Genomic DNA, 16926 nt, shown 5'->3' with positions numbered 1-16926 from the left:
AGGATATGATGTTACTTTGCCGACTCTGGAAATAAGAGCCAAGTGATTTTCGGAAAAGGTCTTGAACTGGATCTGCTATTGCTGTGCATATATATATAGGACTTGCAAGGTTGGTTAGCGTGGACAGGGAGCAGTAACGCGACCAAAAAAAAAAAAAAAAAACGTCTCAGCAACAGTTTTTCTGCCCATAATTTGAACAAAAGAAGTTAAAAGCAGAAAAAAGTAACGGTTGATTTCATTAAGATCAGTTGAAAAGCTTGCGAAACCAGGCTTTTCACGCAAATAATGTGGTTAAAGTTTTGGATTTGCATGGCTTATCAGAGAGGAGAGAATTCATATTCCGGGCAACCAAACCCTAAATGAATATTTGCATTCTGATTATTGTTGCCCAATCATGGCTTTCATCAAGGAAGTTAGATGGATTTCATCTCTGACTCGACTACTACTCATTTTCCGATGGTAGAGAAAATCCATCTACCAAAAAGGTAGAGAAAATCTAATGGAAATCCATCTAACTAGCTAATGGAAGGTGAGCCAGTTGCATTTCATCAAGGAAATACTAGCTAGTACGTACGATGCCGACTGATCAGAAAGGTTAGGGATTGGATCCCAACAGGAAGTAATTTCTCCACTGCCTTTCGTTTACAGATCCAGTAAACGTGGAGGAGTTAGTTGTTTCCTAATCGATCTTCCATGTTGCCAAGTTCTATATTTGGAAATCTTATCTGGAAAATATTTTATTCTTGATTGAAATGCTAGTGAAGTCTCCAAGGCTCTGCACAGCTTTAAACACATTGTTAATGGATTCGCAGTCCATACCAACCCATCTCAGGGAAAACCCTGAACACGTTTATCAATGCTCAATTTTTTCTGCTACATTCATATATCATTTCTTGTTTGGCTTTAATTGACAAATAGAAAAATTTTTAAAATTCAGGTTAAGAGGATAAAGAATGTTCCTGGGGTCAAGATGGTAGAGAAAGATAGGAGAGCCAAATCAATGACAGCTTATACACCATACTTCTTAGGGTTGCCAGCAGCCCGGACTCAGGAAGGAGGAGACAGAAATGCTGGTGAAGGAATTAATTGTGATGAGTTTTGTTGACTCGGGTTGTTGCATGTTTCCAAAAAGACGACCAAGATCTAATTTAACTAAGGTGTAAGGTGCGAATTGTCTTCTCCTTTCTTTAGCAGTATCTATTTTCCTTTACTGCTGTTGACATTAACTGTTAAAATCATGGGTTGAGCTTCTTTTTATTGTTTCTTTTGCTTCGCTGTTTTGCTAGGGTATAAATATAACTGCAACCTAGATCTCCAGGCCTCCTGTCTGACTAGTAATACCTTAATCCAAATAGGCTTCGTGGGACTCATCCTCGCCTTTGTTAATTCCTTCTCGGTGTTTGCGACTTCCAGAGGAAGATCCTTTTCAGTTTCTAGGCATTGTTCATCTCCAGTTTCGGAGTTAAAAAAGTTTTGGTCACTGTAGACAGAACTAGCTCCATTAAGGAGCATGTTATGCAGCCCTTTACAAGTTGCAGTTCAGTTACCAGAGTTTTTACGCAGTGTTCACGCTCTAAAAACAGGCAAAAAAAGTATTCTAGTTTCAACATTTCTACAGTTTTAGTTCACTTGAAATTGTAAGTCTCATGTATTTTCATAGTAACAAGTACTAAAGTGTTGATGAATGTACAGCATAGGAGAGCGAGGTTTCAAGGTGGATCAATAACTTTGAACCTAGATTATGGATTTTTTGCATCTAGGGTTAAGATGGAGGAAGGGCGAAGTCTTCATGATCCCATTGGCTACAAAGCATAACGTACGTGTTGATGAACAGTTCACCAGAGTCTCTTACTTGATTTGTCTTCCTCAGCTGTGTCTCGTGGTCACCTATCTGTTTTTTCCTCTATTTGATTGCCTGCGCTAAATGATATCTCGCGTCATTAGTTATTTGCCAAAATTCAACAAGCCAAGAGGCACAATCAAATTTAAGTTTCTGCTCAAGTGTTCTTGTTTAGTACGTGTCAAGTTGCTTCAACTTGCACAATTCTTCATCTTTGACCCTTTTGGTTCCCTTAATTGCTGGGGTGCATTGGACCTTGCCTTGATGTGGATATGTCTCATTTGTCAAAATATGGTCGATGATTTCACATCTAGGTCAAGTTTGCATTTACTTGCTGTAACGTTTTCCCTTAGTTGCATTGCTGCTGTGGAAATCCTGAATGAAAAACTGTTGTCTCTTTTACCTAACAAAGAAGGAGAGAGAGGTCTAGCATTGCTGAAGCTTGGATGTATAAAAGCGCTGTCCAGTTATCCAGCATGCATGAACATGATGGTTAAGCTACCGGTCTTTAACCTGGCATCCACGTTTAGTAGGAGTGTACTCATCAAGTCTCTTCTTATAGCTTGAAATTTAGGTGTGGTGGGTGCAGTCATGTTTGAAGAGAAATGCCTTCATGTGCAATCAAACTGCTTCTCATTGCACAATCAAATGCAATAACTGGAGGACCTAGGAAGATAGCTGAGCCCTACAGCCAGAATTTTTGAGATTGATGCAGCAAGTAAGCCTCAAAAGAGAAATACACTGTTCTTGAGAAGTTTATACGTTGATTTTTAGGCCTTTGTGTTGCATGTGGAGTTAATTACGCTTGAAAACTATAAATCTAATTTCTTATCATCTCTTCTTGAAAAAAGAAGGATATATAGTTCGTGGATAAGCAAACTTGATCAGTATCTGATAGAATTTTTTTTCAGAGAATGGCTTCACAGGGGTCCTTATAGGGTAGATTTCCCACTTAAATTCCAAAATTTTTTGTACAAAACGCAATTACCTACTATATAAAGCGACTTCTCATTGAAGTGGTGTGTTGAATTATGGTGAAAAGACGCACCTTTGATTTCCGGGCTTTTCAGTACTAGAAAATGAAGCAGCATGAGTGTGGGGAAATTCTATGGTAGGAAGTAACAAGAAAGCAGCCCCGAAATGGAGGTCTCCTAAAATGGGTAAAGTTGCGACGGCACCGCAGATGAGCAACAAACAAGAAAGCAGCTCTGAATGGAGGTCTTCCTACCATGGTAAAGTTGCGACGGCACCATAGATGAGCAGCTCTGAAATGGAGGTGGAAGGAAGAGGTGCCTGAAACGCAAAAGCTGGAACGACAGCATCTGTAGAAATGCGATAGCCACCGGCCGGCGCAAGTTTATAAGATTAATGCCAGTGAGTGATACAAGATGACTTCATTTGCGTATTACTATCATTTGCACATTTACGCATTTATCTTTCATATTTTAATTTGTTATAAATTTATTATGATTATTATTATTATTGCGAATGATATTGGCACTCCAAAGAAAAAGAAAAACTCAAGAAATTTCACCCTTATTATTGTCGAAAAAGACACAAATGCCTGTAGTTTGGATTCTCTAATAATTTGGATTTCAAAAGTATTGTCGAGGCATAGTTAAATGATCATTTTATATTACTATTAGGGAGACCTCTACTTGGTTAACCACAAAATCTTAATCTTTTTATTTCTAAACAAAAACTTTAATTTTGTTTAAAATTGTAAAAGTTCACATATAAAGTAATAAACAAACTCAAAAATAATAGACAACTCCAAATCACAAAATTTAGTATTTTATTCAAGAACTATTAAACAACTCATATAAACACGGGTATTTTTTAAAATCACCGTCATTAGGAATTCCCTTTATTATTAGTTGAATAAAAATTTGAAACTAAATTAAAAGTATGAAAAACTAAATGAATTGAAAAGACAAAAGTTATTGGTTATGCATAGTTTGGTATTTTTGTTACACATAACATTTGATGTGTTTTTGTGCCATTTTACTAGGTTAACAAGAAGAATAAAGTGGCAGAAATTTTTTTTTTTTTTGGAGTGAAACTATCATTTGCTTTTTTAAAAACTTATAGATGACTATCAATTTAAATTTTAGAATACAGTATGAATGTAGACATTTGAATTTATGTCCCATGCTATATATGGATTTAGACATCTGAATCTATGTTGTGTGCTATATAGGGATTTGGATATTTGAATTTGACTTATAGATGACCATTGGATAACATTGATTAAATTTATTACAATTAAAATAATTTAGTGATATTTGAAAATGACACATGCCAACATATTATAATCTTTTAGAATATCTCAAAGCAGTGAATAGATATATACAAAAGGATACATAAAAGCAATAAGTGCTTTGTTAAAGATAAAAAATAAGTTACTAAAAAAATTAAAAGGCACATGAATAAAATTTTAAAGATACTACTTTAATGATTGCATTCGGATACAATTTTTTTTCAAATATTATTTTGCTTGTATCATTTACACATTTTTCTACTTCTTTTAAATATTTCTAATCACAATTTTATCTCATACAATACGTCGCAAAAAGTGTTACAATATTAATGATAATGTCTCAAAAAAATACAATTAATATATAAAGATATAACGAAGTGCTTTGCAAATTCTTGAGATTCATTTTTTTACCCAACTGTTAAGACCTCGGTCTACATTTTAGACTAGGGATAATTTCATAAACCTCCCCTAAAGTTTCTAATAATTACAACTACCTCCCTAAAATTTGAAAAATTACACTCACTTCCTACATTGTTATGAAAAGACTATAAAATAGCCTTGACAACTCTATAAATCTTAAGTGAAAAGTGGGTGTAAAAAAAAAAAAAGAAAATCACATTTTGCAAATATTTCTTTATCCAAAAGTTCTAACTTCATCTCACCTAATACATTACATTCAATACCTAAGTCATTTAAATGGACTTCTTGCTATGTTTTATAAATAGCCAACTAGTAGGAATGCATTTGCTAAAATATAGCTTCTTCACAGCTTACTTAGCAAGGGGAAAAAGAAAATGAAATCCAAACATTAAAAAATGATGCCTTGAAACATGGCATAATTTTTGCTATAAAGAGCTACATTAACATTTTTTACTCAGCAAGCAATATTGACATTTGATTTCTTTTGTCATTTAATTTGTTTTGTAAATCCAATAGGCACGATATAGGGTATTCATTAGATTTTTTTTTGTACTTACATCATCATTTGTTATAAAACATAAATTTTAGGGAGGTTTCTATAATTTTTCAAATATCAAGGGAGGTGGTTGCAATTGTTAAAAAATGCAGGAAAGGTTTATGAAATTATCCCTTTAGATTATGATTAATAACTTAAAAGACTAGAAGACAATTTTTTGATTTCCTTGATTTTCTCCTAAATGCTTCTCCAAGGGAGAAGTATTTCATTCATTGTAGTATTATGTTAATTAGACAACGGTGCTAAATTATACAAATTTTGAATAATTTGAGAATAACACTAAGGAAAACATACAAATTCAGGACGCCATTTGGCAAACCAATTGGGCTCGTATGACAAAACTGTAATTTGAAACTGAAATTTAAAATTTAAAATTTGAAATATAAAGTTTGGATCCATTAAGTTATTAAATTATTAAATAATAAATTTAATATATTTGAGTGTAAATCACATTATGTACAAATTTACCTAGAAAATTTAGTGCCAACATTTCTGTAAATTTGTCCTAGTTTATTAAAAAAAAATAAAATTCCCCATAGTTAGGAGAGAGATATTTGCATCAGTTATTCACATTTTCACACTGACTCCCAACTCTCAGTCTCTCACCATATCTGCTCAACTTTTATCAACTTTTTGATGTACAATTATCTACATTGTAGAGAAATTTTATTCTACATTTAATTCGAACCTAACATTCAAAGCCAGATTCGGTCCGATCCCATTAAACAAGCCCGGACCTATTGACAGTCCTAAATCATAACAGCCGGTAGGATTTCCAAAATCCAAAAAGAACTGTTGTGATTTGTGCATTTAACCTCAAGCGGTGAGTTTATAAACAGATAGCCTTTCACCAAAATTATGCCAGTGCCCCTATATCTTCGAAGCCCACCCAACAATCCCCATCCCTACGAATTTTACCATTTGGTATACAATTGTCGTTTATTTACCACGGACCCAGTAAAGCTTCTCAGTCTTTACTGCAAACCAAAGCACGGCACAGTCGAAGAAAAGAAACCCTCTTTCCTCATCTCTTGTTCCCCATTTCCCATTCTCCATTTCTCCCATGGCCAAAACCAGACCTGGCAAGCGGGACTTGGACTCATACACAATCAAGGGCACCAACAAAGTTGTCAGAGGTATATATATATATTTATAGCTTGTTGCCTATTTTTCTCATTTTACATATCCTATCTCGTTGTATGTTACAAATATTTGTATCGACGAATTATTCGTATGATTTTATTTTTATTTTTTCAACTTTGATATGCTCAGGCAAGGGGTTTTATATTGGGAAGTGAAGTGTTTTTCGGCCGAGGGTTGGGGGGTTAATGATGTTTGTTTGGCGTAAGCTCTGTGCTAATTGAGTTTACATGCATGTAATAAAGTGCAAGGTTTGTCTTTTTTGGCTTGTGATAGCTAATTCTAGAATGAATTTACGTTTGACCTTTTCTTTTCACGAAGAGCCCAGAAAAAATTTTGGGTTTTCTTTAAATGTGCCTTGAGGGGTTGGGGAATGCAGTTGTCTAGAGCTGGCAATTAGAGTACATATCCGGTTATTCATCCATATAAACCTCGACTAAATGGGGGGTTGGGGAATGCAGTTGTCTAGAGCTGGCAATTAGAGTACATATCCACTTATTCATCCATATAAACCTCGACTAAATGGATTTGGATTACTTGAATAATCTAAATGACTTTAAATGGATGACCATTTAAATCACATAAGTTGGTGCATTTGCATGGATTATCCAATACATCCATACAAATCCAATTATTAAACCAAAAAAGAAAAAAAAATTTCTCTGTAGTCCAAACTGTTCACACACTAAAACACTCAGCTGCTCTGTTACAAGCTTTAACCACCTGAAAACTTTAAAGAGTTGCCATCTCTGTAGTTCTACTTCCACGCTTTGGGAGTCTCAAGAAGCTGCTCTTGTGGCCATTGGGAAGTGTTGGCGAACTTTATTCATATTCTAGATCTGAATTTGGAGTTGAAGTCATTTTTTACCTCCAATAGAGGAATTAATTGGGGCATGTTTTTTGGTTGGCCCGAATGAGGTAGTAGCATGGATGATGATAAGTTTGCAATTTAAGGCTGCGCTGAAGCTTGCCAAGTTACCGAACGATGAATATAATCAATTGGGCAAATACAAGGTACTTTGAACTGCGTTGGACATTTAACCTGTTTGAAGAATGCTCTTAATTACTATTCGGCAGCATTTGAATCATGGATTCGAAATCCAGGACTGAGAGGAGAGGGTGCAAATGGAAATTAAGTGGTGTGTATACATGTGCATGTTTAGGTATCTGTTTTGCATAGGCTTCCTATGGGTTGGAGTTGGAGTACTTGTGGATCGACTATGACAGAGGAGGATTTAGTTGTTTTAGGTGTTGGGGGAGTTGGTTAAATAAATGGATAATTGTTTTTCATTTATCCATTATATATCCTATTCATTTAGATCCATTAAGTCAATGGTTGTAATTGGTTTGGATATATTTAGATCCATTTGCCACTTATCCGGTTGTCTTCCTAATGTAATGTAGGACACTCTTTAGTACATGCAGACATTTTTATGCATGTAATAGAGACAGTGTATTTGGGAGCATGTAATTAACAAGTGTTTTATTCTGTACTTTTCTTGTTTGAGCCAAGGGAAAAATGTAACTGAAATATTAATGGGCTCTTGGTCCTGGATGGATGGCTATGGAGATATTTTTTTTGTTGTGGGATAGATTTATTATTTATGGCGCCTTGCTTTGTATTGGAACTGAAACCTTGTCAAGGAAAATTTTTTGATGTGTTTAGTAATTGATGTTTGTTTACCATTCTCTTTTGTGGATTTGAAGCTGCGGATTGTGTGTTGATGCGCCCATCAGAAATTGATAAGGCCCCGTACGTGGCACGTGTTGAGAAGATTGAGGCTGATAATCGAAGCAACTGCAAGGTCCGAGTAAGGTGGTATTATAGGCCAGAGGAGTCACTTGGAGGGCGGAGGCAGTTCCATGGAGCAAAGGAGTTATTCTTGTCAGACCATTTGGATGTTCAGAGTGCCGATACTATTGAAGGGAAGTGCATTGTCCATACTTTCAAAAATTATACCAAACTTGAAAATGTAACGCCTGAAGATTACTATTGCCGATTCGAGTATAAAGCTGCTACTGGTGCTTTTCTTCCTGACCGTATTGCAGTGTGAGTATTTTATGTGTGTGCCTGGTATAGTTTTAAGATTATCTTTCCTTTAGTTACTAAGCACTCTTTTGTGGTTCATAATGAAGGTACTGCAAATGCGAGATGCCATATAACCCTGATGATCTGATGGTGCAATGCGATGGGTGCAAAGACTGGTATTACTCACCAACTTTCTCTTGTGCTTCTATTGATTCATTTGTGGTTGTAGTTGTATTAGTTGGACCTCGAATTTTCAGGGTGTAATTGAATTGTTCAGATAAAGAAGCTCGGAAAAAATGCTTTCTGCCACTGAAAGAGACTTCCCCTCCCTTAGATCTAGTTGCAATAGGGAAAACAAGGGAGAAAGGTTTTATCAACTGTGTATGCATTGCAGGGCTTTAACATATAGGGATATAAGGATTGCTTTTTTATTCCTTTTCAGCAAAGAGGAGGAACTAAATGCTGTTTGAAGAATGGTATCTTTTGCTAATGATACACCTTGAGTTTTCATATTTGCAAGATGTAGATTGTTAAAAAGATGATGTTTTTGAAGCATCTTTTTTTATTTCTGGAGAGGAATACTGCCCATCATTCTTTATCATGAGTAGTTCACCTTTTTTCAGCAAAAATTCCCTCTCCACCTCAAAGTGAAGAAAGAATATATAATTAAAGTTTTATGTGCTAGTGTGGGAATAACTAGCCTTTGCTAAAGTATTTGTTTATTCCTTTCTGAGTTGCTTTTATACCTTGTAGTCTCCCCAGTCTTAATTTTTCTAAGCAACAATATCTGATTCTTTGATAGGTTTCATCCTGATTGTGTTGGGATGAGCATTGAACAGGCAAAGCAATTGGATATGTTTGTTTGTTCTGATTGTGCACCTGCTGATGTGAAAAAGCCTCAGACCAAATTAACTGAGTCTCCAATAATGAATGGAAAGGTGAGGCTCATTATATGCAGATTTTGCCCAAATATAGTTGTCTGTCTAGAACTTTTCAAAAAACATGAATTGCTTGAAGGCAACGTTAGTTTAAGATTGCATAGAGTAAATGTAACAACAGACCGTGCTCTATCACCTACTGTTTGATGATAAATGTACATTTGTCCAATATCCACTGATTGTTGACCATATTGAAATTTTTCTAGTTACTACTAGTTTCAGGTCAATACCATCCTCGCACGTGACTTCTAATCGAATACAATCTTTTTTTTTAAATTTAATTTTGTTTCTATGATGCTCCATTGAACTTTTGGTGGGGAGAATTTAGTCAATAAAATGTTTCTGTTTCCTAGCCATTTGACTGTCAATGTTTTACACTCTTTTAAGTTTTCCATGTCATCCTTTCCTTGTGTTGGGCAGTTACTCCAGCATATGATCATGGATGTTGACCTTTAAGAATTTGGTTCTATTCCCCATCTTCATGGGAAGGGTTGGCATGGTTAACACTTTTCTTTTGCCAAGGACTTTACTAAAGAAATTATGAGTATATTTGGTCAACTGGCTGGAGAAAAGACAGAAATTGTTGGAATGGCTTCTCAGCTTTCAAAGTAGAAGACAAGTCCTGCACACCTGCACTCGTGCTTGCATATAGAGATATAAATTCTTCGTGTGTGTGTTGGTTTGTGTGTATCAGTGTCTGTGTTATTGAGAGAGAGAATAGGAACCAACACCTGTATATACAGGTAAAGTTTCTGAATGTTTCTTTTTGTGTGTGTGTGTGTGTGAGAGAGAGAGAGAGAGAGGGTTATGTTAAATTATTGACTCAGATATGTTCTGAGATAGGAGGGTGAGTACAAACTACCATAAAGGGAAAGAGAGTTTTTAAGATGTTGTGGTCTTGAAAATAGGTTTCTGGCAGAGTTGAAAATTATGTGAAAAGGTTTAGTTCATCCACCCTTATGTTTTCCCTAGTGACCAAAAGCACCTCTACAATTTACATAGAGAAATTTAGGGCAAGTGAATGTTGGAAATTGCTTATTTTTATTGGAGAAAGTATCTCTTCTGAATATGATCAGGCAAACATTCAAATTGGTCCTTTGAACAGCAAAACTTTCTGTTCCATCATATGCACCATCTGCACGTACAAGTATGTGCTAAATGGGGAAAAAAATAAGGAAAAAGAAGAAGAAAGAAGAAAAGTATAGTTACGAATGGAATTACTTCTTTCTTTAGGACTATATCACCTGACTCTTTTAGAAGGTCTCAATCACCTCTTGAATATGTTTTGTATGAATATTTGTAAAAAATGCTGTCATGTTTAGTGCTTGATCTTTAGTGTTTGGTCCTTGGATTACATGCTACCTTACTGTTTAACACTGAATCTGACCCTTGCAAAATCTCCAGTTTAAAGTTTGTCCAGTATTCTATATTTTCTATTGTCTGTATGACAGAAACTGTCTGGAAGTAGCTCAATGCTGGTAATGGGTCTGATGGAATTTTTTCTTACTTATTGGTTTGCACTGGCAGTAAATTCTTTTGTCTTATTAATTGGACAGAAGTGTGTAACATCTGACAAAGAATTGTAGTGTAGGTGAAAAAAAACGCATGTCATATGCAGCAGTTTGTTTATTGACATTGGGCTGTGCCAAGGCAATGTTCTAGAAATTATAACAACCCTACTCGAATGTATGATTACTTTTGTCACAAGAGCGTTTGCAAGTTCACTGGTATCATAGGAAAATTTTCCTCCCGGTTGTATTGGAATGCATGTGGCGGGAATAGTTAAGTTTATGCTTTTTCTTTTAATTCATCTAACATTTAAGGAATATAATTTTTGTTATTGATCTCTTTCGAATATTAATAAAGCCTCTGATTTCTTACAGGTGGAACGGAAACGGCGGAAGAAGTAAGCCGGGGGGAAGCACAACGTTGCTGGTTGGAGGGATTGCCAGTTTTCATAAATCTGATGTTGTTGTGATGTTGTATAGCGTAGAAGATTAGAACATGTGTCTATTTGTAGTGGATATATTATGTCAGTTCCTGAATGCGTGGTTGCATGCATATTGGTAGATGGTTTTGTTGTAGCTTGTGATGCGCTCAGAATGATGCTTCTGCTGTTGAAAATCTGAAACAAAATTTTAGATAAATTAACTTTGGTTTTGAATCTTCAGTGTCAAGCAAAGAATTTGGATTGTTACTATCTTTGCATAGGTTAAATATGCATATGATCGTTGGGAGGACCTTCATTAGGTTTTATGCTTCATGAGTAATTGACTCTTGCAGTGGTAGTTGATTCTGCTGCTAGATGGAAGATCAGCAGAATTTTGATTCATTTCCTTCTCTACACGACCATATAATTATTCCAAGCTGCGGAAGGAGTGCTGCTTGTACGCCATAAAAGGATGTTGGCTAGCAATTAATCCTGTTCATTTAGGTGATAAAAAATAGCTGCATCTATCACCTATCAAAGACGACTGCCCCTTGATTTTATGATCAGAGGATCTTAAATAACCCGATAAAACACTATTAAAGGCTGGCTAAAGACCGTGGAATATCAAGCTCAGCTACATGAGCAGCGAATCAGCGGAAGCAAAATGACATAATATTTAATCGATCAGGATATAATGCTACGGTGCCGACTCCTGCAACAAGAGCCAAGTGGCTTTCGGAAAAGGGGTCTTGAACTGGATCTATGTTGCTGATTTGCAGTGTATGTAGGACTTGCAAGGTTGGCTAGCGTGAACAGGGAGCAATAACACGGGTAGACGACAATAAACACAGCTCAGCAACAGTTTTTCTGTCTAGAATTTGAACAAAAATAGTGGAAAGCAGAAAAAAAGTAACAGTCGGTTTCATTAAGATCAGCTGAAAAGCTTGCTAAAACAGCTTTGTTTCACGCCAACCATGCGATTACAATTTTGGCTTTGCATGGCTTGTAAGAGAGAGGGTACATTAATTTTCCAGGGATAATGAAACCCTAAACGCAGCTTTGGATTCTGAGCACTGTTGCCTAATCATGGCAAGAAGTAGGAGAGCTGTCTGGATTTCATCTCTGACTAGAAAACTTCTCACTTTTGTGATTGCTATATCATGCATTGCAGAAGAGCGCGACATATACATAGTTCTAATGGAAGGTGAGCCGGTTGTATTTCATCATCAAAAAAATTCTGGTACAATGCCAACTGAGAAAGGAGAAGGATCCGATCCCAACAGGTAATAATTTCTCTGTGCCTTTTGGTTTACATATCTAAAATAAATCATGGAAGATTAAAATAGTTTCCTGATCAGCCTCCCACGTAGTCAAGTTCTCTATATTTGAAAATGTTATATGGGAAACTAATTCGTTCTATTCTTGTTTGAAATACTAGTGAGGCCTCCAAGTCTCATGCAAAGCACCTGATCGACTCCCATGATCAGCTTCTTCAAACTGCTTTAGACGCAGGAAGCTACACCAAGCTTTACAGCTTTAAAAACATTGTTAATGGATTCGCAGTCCATACTAGCCCATCTCAGGTAAAACCCTGAAGATTATATCATCGTTAGTGCTCAATTTTTCTCACTACTTTTATGCATTGTCTCTTGTTCGGCTTTAACTGACAATTGGGGTAAAAAATATTTTTTTCTTCTAAAATCAGGTTGAGAGAATAAAGAAAGCTCCTGGGGTTAAGATTGTAGAGAGAGACAGGAGAGCCAAATTAATGACAACTTATACACCACAATTCTTAGGGTTGCCAGCGGTTTGGACTCAGGAAGGAGGAGATCGAAATGCTGGTGAAGGAACTGTGATCGGTTTCGTGGACTCGGGCATCGACCCTCTTCACCCCAGCTTTGCTGGTGACCCAACCAATCCTTATATATCAGAACTTCCTCGTTTTTCGGGGACTTGTGAGAGTGGTCCTCTGTTTCCTGAGACTTCCTGCAATGGTAAAATAGTTTCTGCTAGGTTTTTCTCAGCTGGAGCACAAGCAGCTACTGCGCTTAATGCCTCAATGGATTTCCTATCACCCTTTGATGCTGCAGGACATGGAAGGTACAGTGAAACTGATCGTTACAGTTTCTCGAATTCAAGAAAGAAATTTTTGCATTTCAAGACTAATTTGCTACTTATTGCTGATCATGCATGAACACAAGAATTTCCCGTTACTTAACGGGAAAATATATCTTCTCTTTTGCAGTCATGTGGCTTCAATTGCCGCTGGAAACTTTGGAGTTCCAGTTGTAGTTGATGGATTCTACTACGGAAAAGCCAGTGGCATGGCCCCGCGTGCACGGTAGGGTGTTCTATATATATATATATATATATATATATATAGGATTAACTTCACTTTGCACCCCTGAACTTAAATCACTTTTTTACTTTGCTCCCAAAATTTTAATTTTAGATGCTTTACACCCTAAATTCTTAATTTTGGACACTTTACACTCTAGACTCTCAAGTTTGTTCCATCCAAATCCAATCAATGACAACTTTAAAAAAATTAACATCATAAAGTACCCAACAAATCAAAGACAGCGTGTTGAAAGTGGTAAAAAATACTAAGGTATTGTAGCAAAAATTAAAAAAAAAATACATTATCATTAATTTACATCATTTTTTATCTCATTAATTTTTTAAATAATAGCAGTGATTATGATTATATAAATTAATGACAGTGTACTAAAAATGGTCACAAAAAAGCTAAGGGATCACAATTAGAATAAGACAGCACATTATTATTAATTTTTGCCCTCCTTAATTTCATTAATTTTGCAAACGTAATTATTCATTGGATTCAAATGGGACAAGCTTAAGATTAGAGGATGCAAAGTGTTTAAAATTAAAATTTACGTGCAAAGTGAGAAAGTGATACAAATTTAAGAGTGCATTTGTAGTGTGGTGGGAAGAAATAAGCAGGAAGCCTATGGGGAAAGGAGATGATGAGAATGAATGAGAATCTAACCCTTGTCGTAAGATGAGGAATAAAGGCCATGAACTCTCAACCAAGTAACCTATTTAAACTAAATGACGCCATTATTACAAGGCCCTTAACATTTCTCACGCAAATCGGAATGGTTAGAGCAGGATTACTAGGTTATTGATGTTTTTAATATTGGACTCTTATTACAGGCTTTTATACTTTTCAGTATTGCAGTGTACAAAGCTATTTATCCAAGCGTGGGAGTTCTAACAGATGTACTTGCAGCAATTGACCAAGTAATCACCGACTCTATGTATTTCATTAAGCACAGATGAATGTGTGTGTGTGTGTGTGTGTAGCGAGTGGTAAGCTGAGATTCTCATTGAACTTTAGATTTTAACTTGATTGACTGTTGCAGGCCGTTTTGGATGGAGTGCATATTCTAACACTCTCCATAGGACCAGACCAACCACCAGAAGATGCGATAACATTTCTAGGCACGTTCGAAATCTTCATGTTGGCAGCAAACAAGGCTGGAATTCTGGTCATTCAAGCTGTGGGTAATGGAGGTCCCGGTCCTTATACTGTGGTGTCATATAGCCCTTGGACAGTTGGTGTGGCTGCTTCAGATACTGACAGAAGTTACCCTGGCACTCTTATTTTAGGCAATGGTCAAAAAATTGGTGGTGTGGGACTATCAGGTAAATACTTCTGGTGCTCTTAGTAGTACCAGAAGTGAATTGTATCCTTCTATCTTTTTTTCTCTCTTTTTTTTTGGTAATTATTGAATTTCTTAGTTCTCTTTCTAGGTCCGAGTTCTGGACAAGGATTACTTCAACATAGGCTGATCTTAGCGAAAGATGCAGTAATTAGGAATGGAAACTTTCCTAGGATTTCACAGTATATAGAAGAATGCCAATATCCTGAGGCACTAGATCCTGCTGTGGTGCTAGGAAGTGTGGTGATCTGCACATTCTCAGACGGCTTTTACAATGGAACTTCAAACCTTACAGCCATCATAAACACAGCAAAAGTTCTTGGTTTCGTAGGTTTTGTGCTTGTTGCAAACCCAAGATATGGAGACTTTATAGCTGAACCTATTCCATTCTCTGTTCCTGGCATAATGATCCCAAGAACAAGTGATGCACTTGTATGCAAATTTTACATGCAAATTAATATTTCCAGAGAATATTATTGCAACTTGAATTATGATGAATCAAATGACGTTCCCTTGTAGCTTATATCCCAATACTACGAAGAGCAAACTAGTCGTGATAAGAGAGGATTGGTAATCAGTTACAGCGGAAGAGCAGCAATAGGTGAGGGAAGGACTGCTGCTTGCATGGGACGTGCACCTACTGTCAGCAGATTCTCCGCAAGGGGTCCTGATTACATAGACCAACGAAAGAATCCTACTGATGTGCTTAAGCCAGATATTTTGGCTCCAGGGCATCAAATTTGGGCAGCTTGGAGCCCATTGAGTGCTTCAGATCCCATGCTAGCTGGTACTACATGAGTTCACCTTTTCAAGCTCTATTTAGTTCCATAGTTTTGATCATTCTCGCATAAAGATAACCAAGTTTTTTTTTTTAACCCGAACATGATATAGCTTAACGATTTTCAGGACAAAATTTTGCTCTAATATCTGGTACTAGCATGGCGACACCTCACATTTCAGGCATAGCTGCGCTCATCAAGCAAAATAATCCTAAATGGACTCCATCCATGATTGCTTCAGCAATGTCAACCACTGCAACAAAATATGACAATCAGGGAGATCAGATAATGGCTCATGGATTTGAAATTGATAGCTTGTATACTGCTGCTCCATTTGGTTTTGGTGCTGGCCATGTCAATCCCAGTCGTGCTATGGATCCAGGGCTTGTTTTCTCTGCTGGTAAGATCACAAGGGACATAATTATTTCCACTGTTCAATAGGAAGAAAATCTCGTTTTCTGGCTCCCGGCAGCTGCATTAATTCGTTTTCATGCATGCATGGTCATGAAACAGGATACGAAGACTACATTAGTTTCTTGTGCTCTCTTCCAAACCTGGATCCAGCATCGATTAGAACGGCTACTGGAGGACCGTGTACTTCCTCTTTTGGAAGCCCAGCTGACCTCAACCTGGCTTCAGTGACGATAACAGCCCTTTCAGGATCAAGAACAGTACACAGGAGAGTGACGAATGTGGCAAGCAAACCGGAGACTTATGTATGCGGTGTGCTACCACCAGTTGGAGTGATGATCGATATCCATCCGCCCTGGTTTAGGGTGGCCCCTCAAGGAATACAAGACCTGGAAATAAGACTCAATGTGACTCAAGCACTCGATGACTTCAGCTTTGGTGAAATTGTTTTGACAGGAAGTCTGGATCATATTGCGAGAATCCCATTGTCTGTATTGCCTGTTTCGTTATCTTAAGTTTGAAATCAATAAATGTTAAGTCCGTATCGTTGGACAAATAGTTTTATTTTTTCCCCCCTCAATAAGGAACCCCCCCTATGCATTCCAATGAGTTTACTCCCGTTCTGAAATTTTTGTTTTATGTAGTTGGAGAGCAGTGATCCTGTTACAAAATCTGTTTTGTGGGCTACGTACTAGTACAAAAATTTCCACGCAACATCAACCCATAATTCTTGATTCTTACTTTTGGCGCATTGAATGCTAGGGGCTTTCATGTCATGCTAAATATTTGAAGTGTGGATTCAAGAGCCTCCAGCTAATAAAAATGTCAAAGGATTGACAGCGTCTCCTTGTTGAACAAAATATACTGTCTATGGCGTTTCCTTTCCCTCAAGACTGGAAGGTCATCTTTGTCTGATTGTTCAATTGACAGTTTTAAG

General features: G+C 36.7%; 2 protein-coding genes across 2 annotated transcripts; both read left to right on the top strand.

Annotated features, from left to right (window-relative positions):
• Positions 1–6013: 6013 nt before the first annotated feature.
• Positions 6014–11347, top strand: LOC113707696 (chromatin remodeling protein EBS-like). Its single transcript, XM_027229982.2, has 5 exons — positions 6014–6212; positions 7924–8266; positions 8353–8421; positions 9048–9183; positions 11067–11347. Exons 1-5 carry the CDS (start codon positions 6140–6142, stop codon positions 11091–11093), a joined length of 648 nt encoding a protein of 215 aa, XP_027085783.1. The 5' UTR covers positions 6014–6139; the 3' UTR covers positions 11094–11347.
• Positions 11348–12124: 777 nt separating this feature from the next.
• LOC113707628 (subtilisin-like protease SBT2.4) lies at positions 12125–16703 on the top strand. The gene is made up of 10 exons (XM_027229892.2): positions 12125–12396; positions 12552–12696; positions 12819–13213; positions 13359–13454; positions 14308–14377; positions 14500–14782; positions 14891–15231; positions 15319–15586; positions 15706–15978; positions 16092–16703. The coding sequence occupies exons 1-10, from the start codon at positions 12200–12202 to the stop codon at positions 16502–16504; spliced, it is 2481 nt and encodes an 826-aa protein (XP_027085693.2). The 5' UTR covers positions 12125–12199; the 3' UTR covers positions 16505–16703.
• Positions 16704–16926: the final 223 nt, after the last annotated feature.

The sequence above is a fragment of the Coffea arabica genome, chromosome 9c (genome assembly GCF_036785885.1).
Source record: "Coffea arabica cultivar ET-39 chromosome 9c, Coffea Arabica ET-39 HiFi, whole genome shotgun sequence".
Lineage (NCBI taxonomy): Eukaryota > Viridiplantae > Streptophyta > Magnoliopsida > Gentianales > Rubiaceae > Coffea > Coffea arabica.
This window is presented reverse-complemented; position numbering and strand designations above follow the sequence as displayed.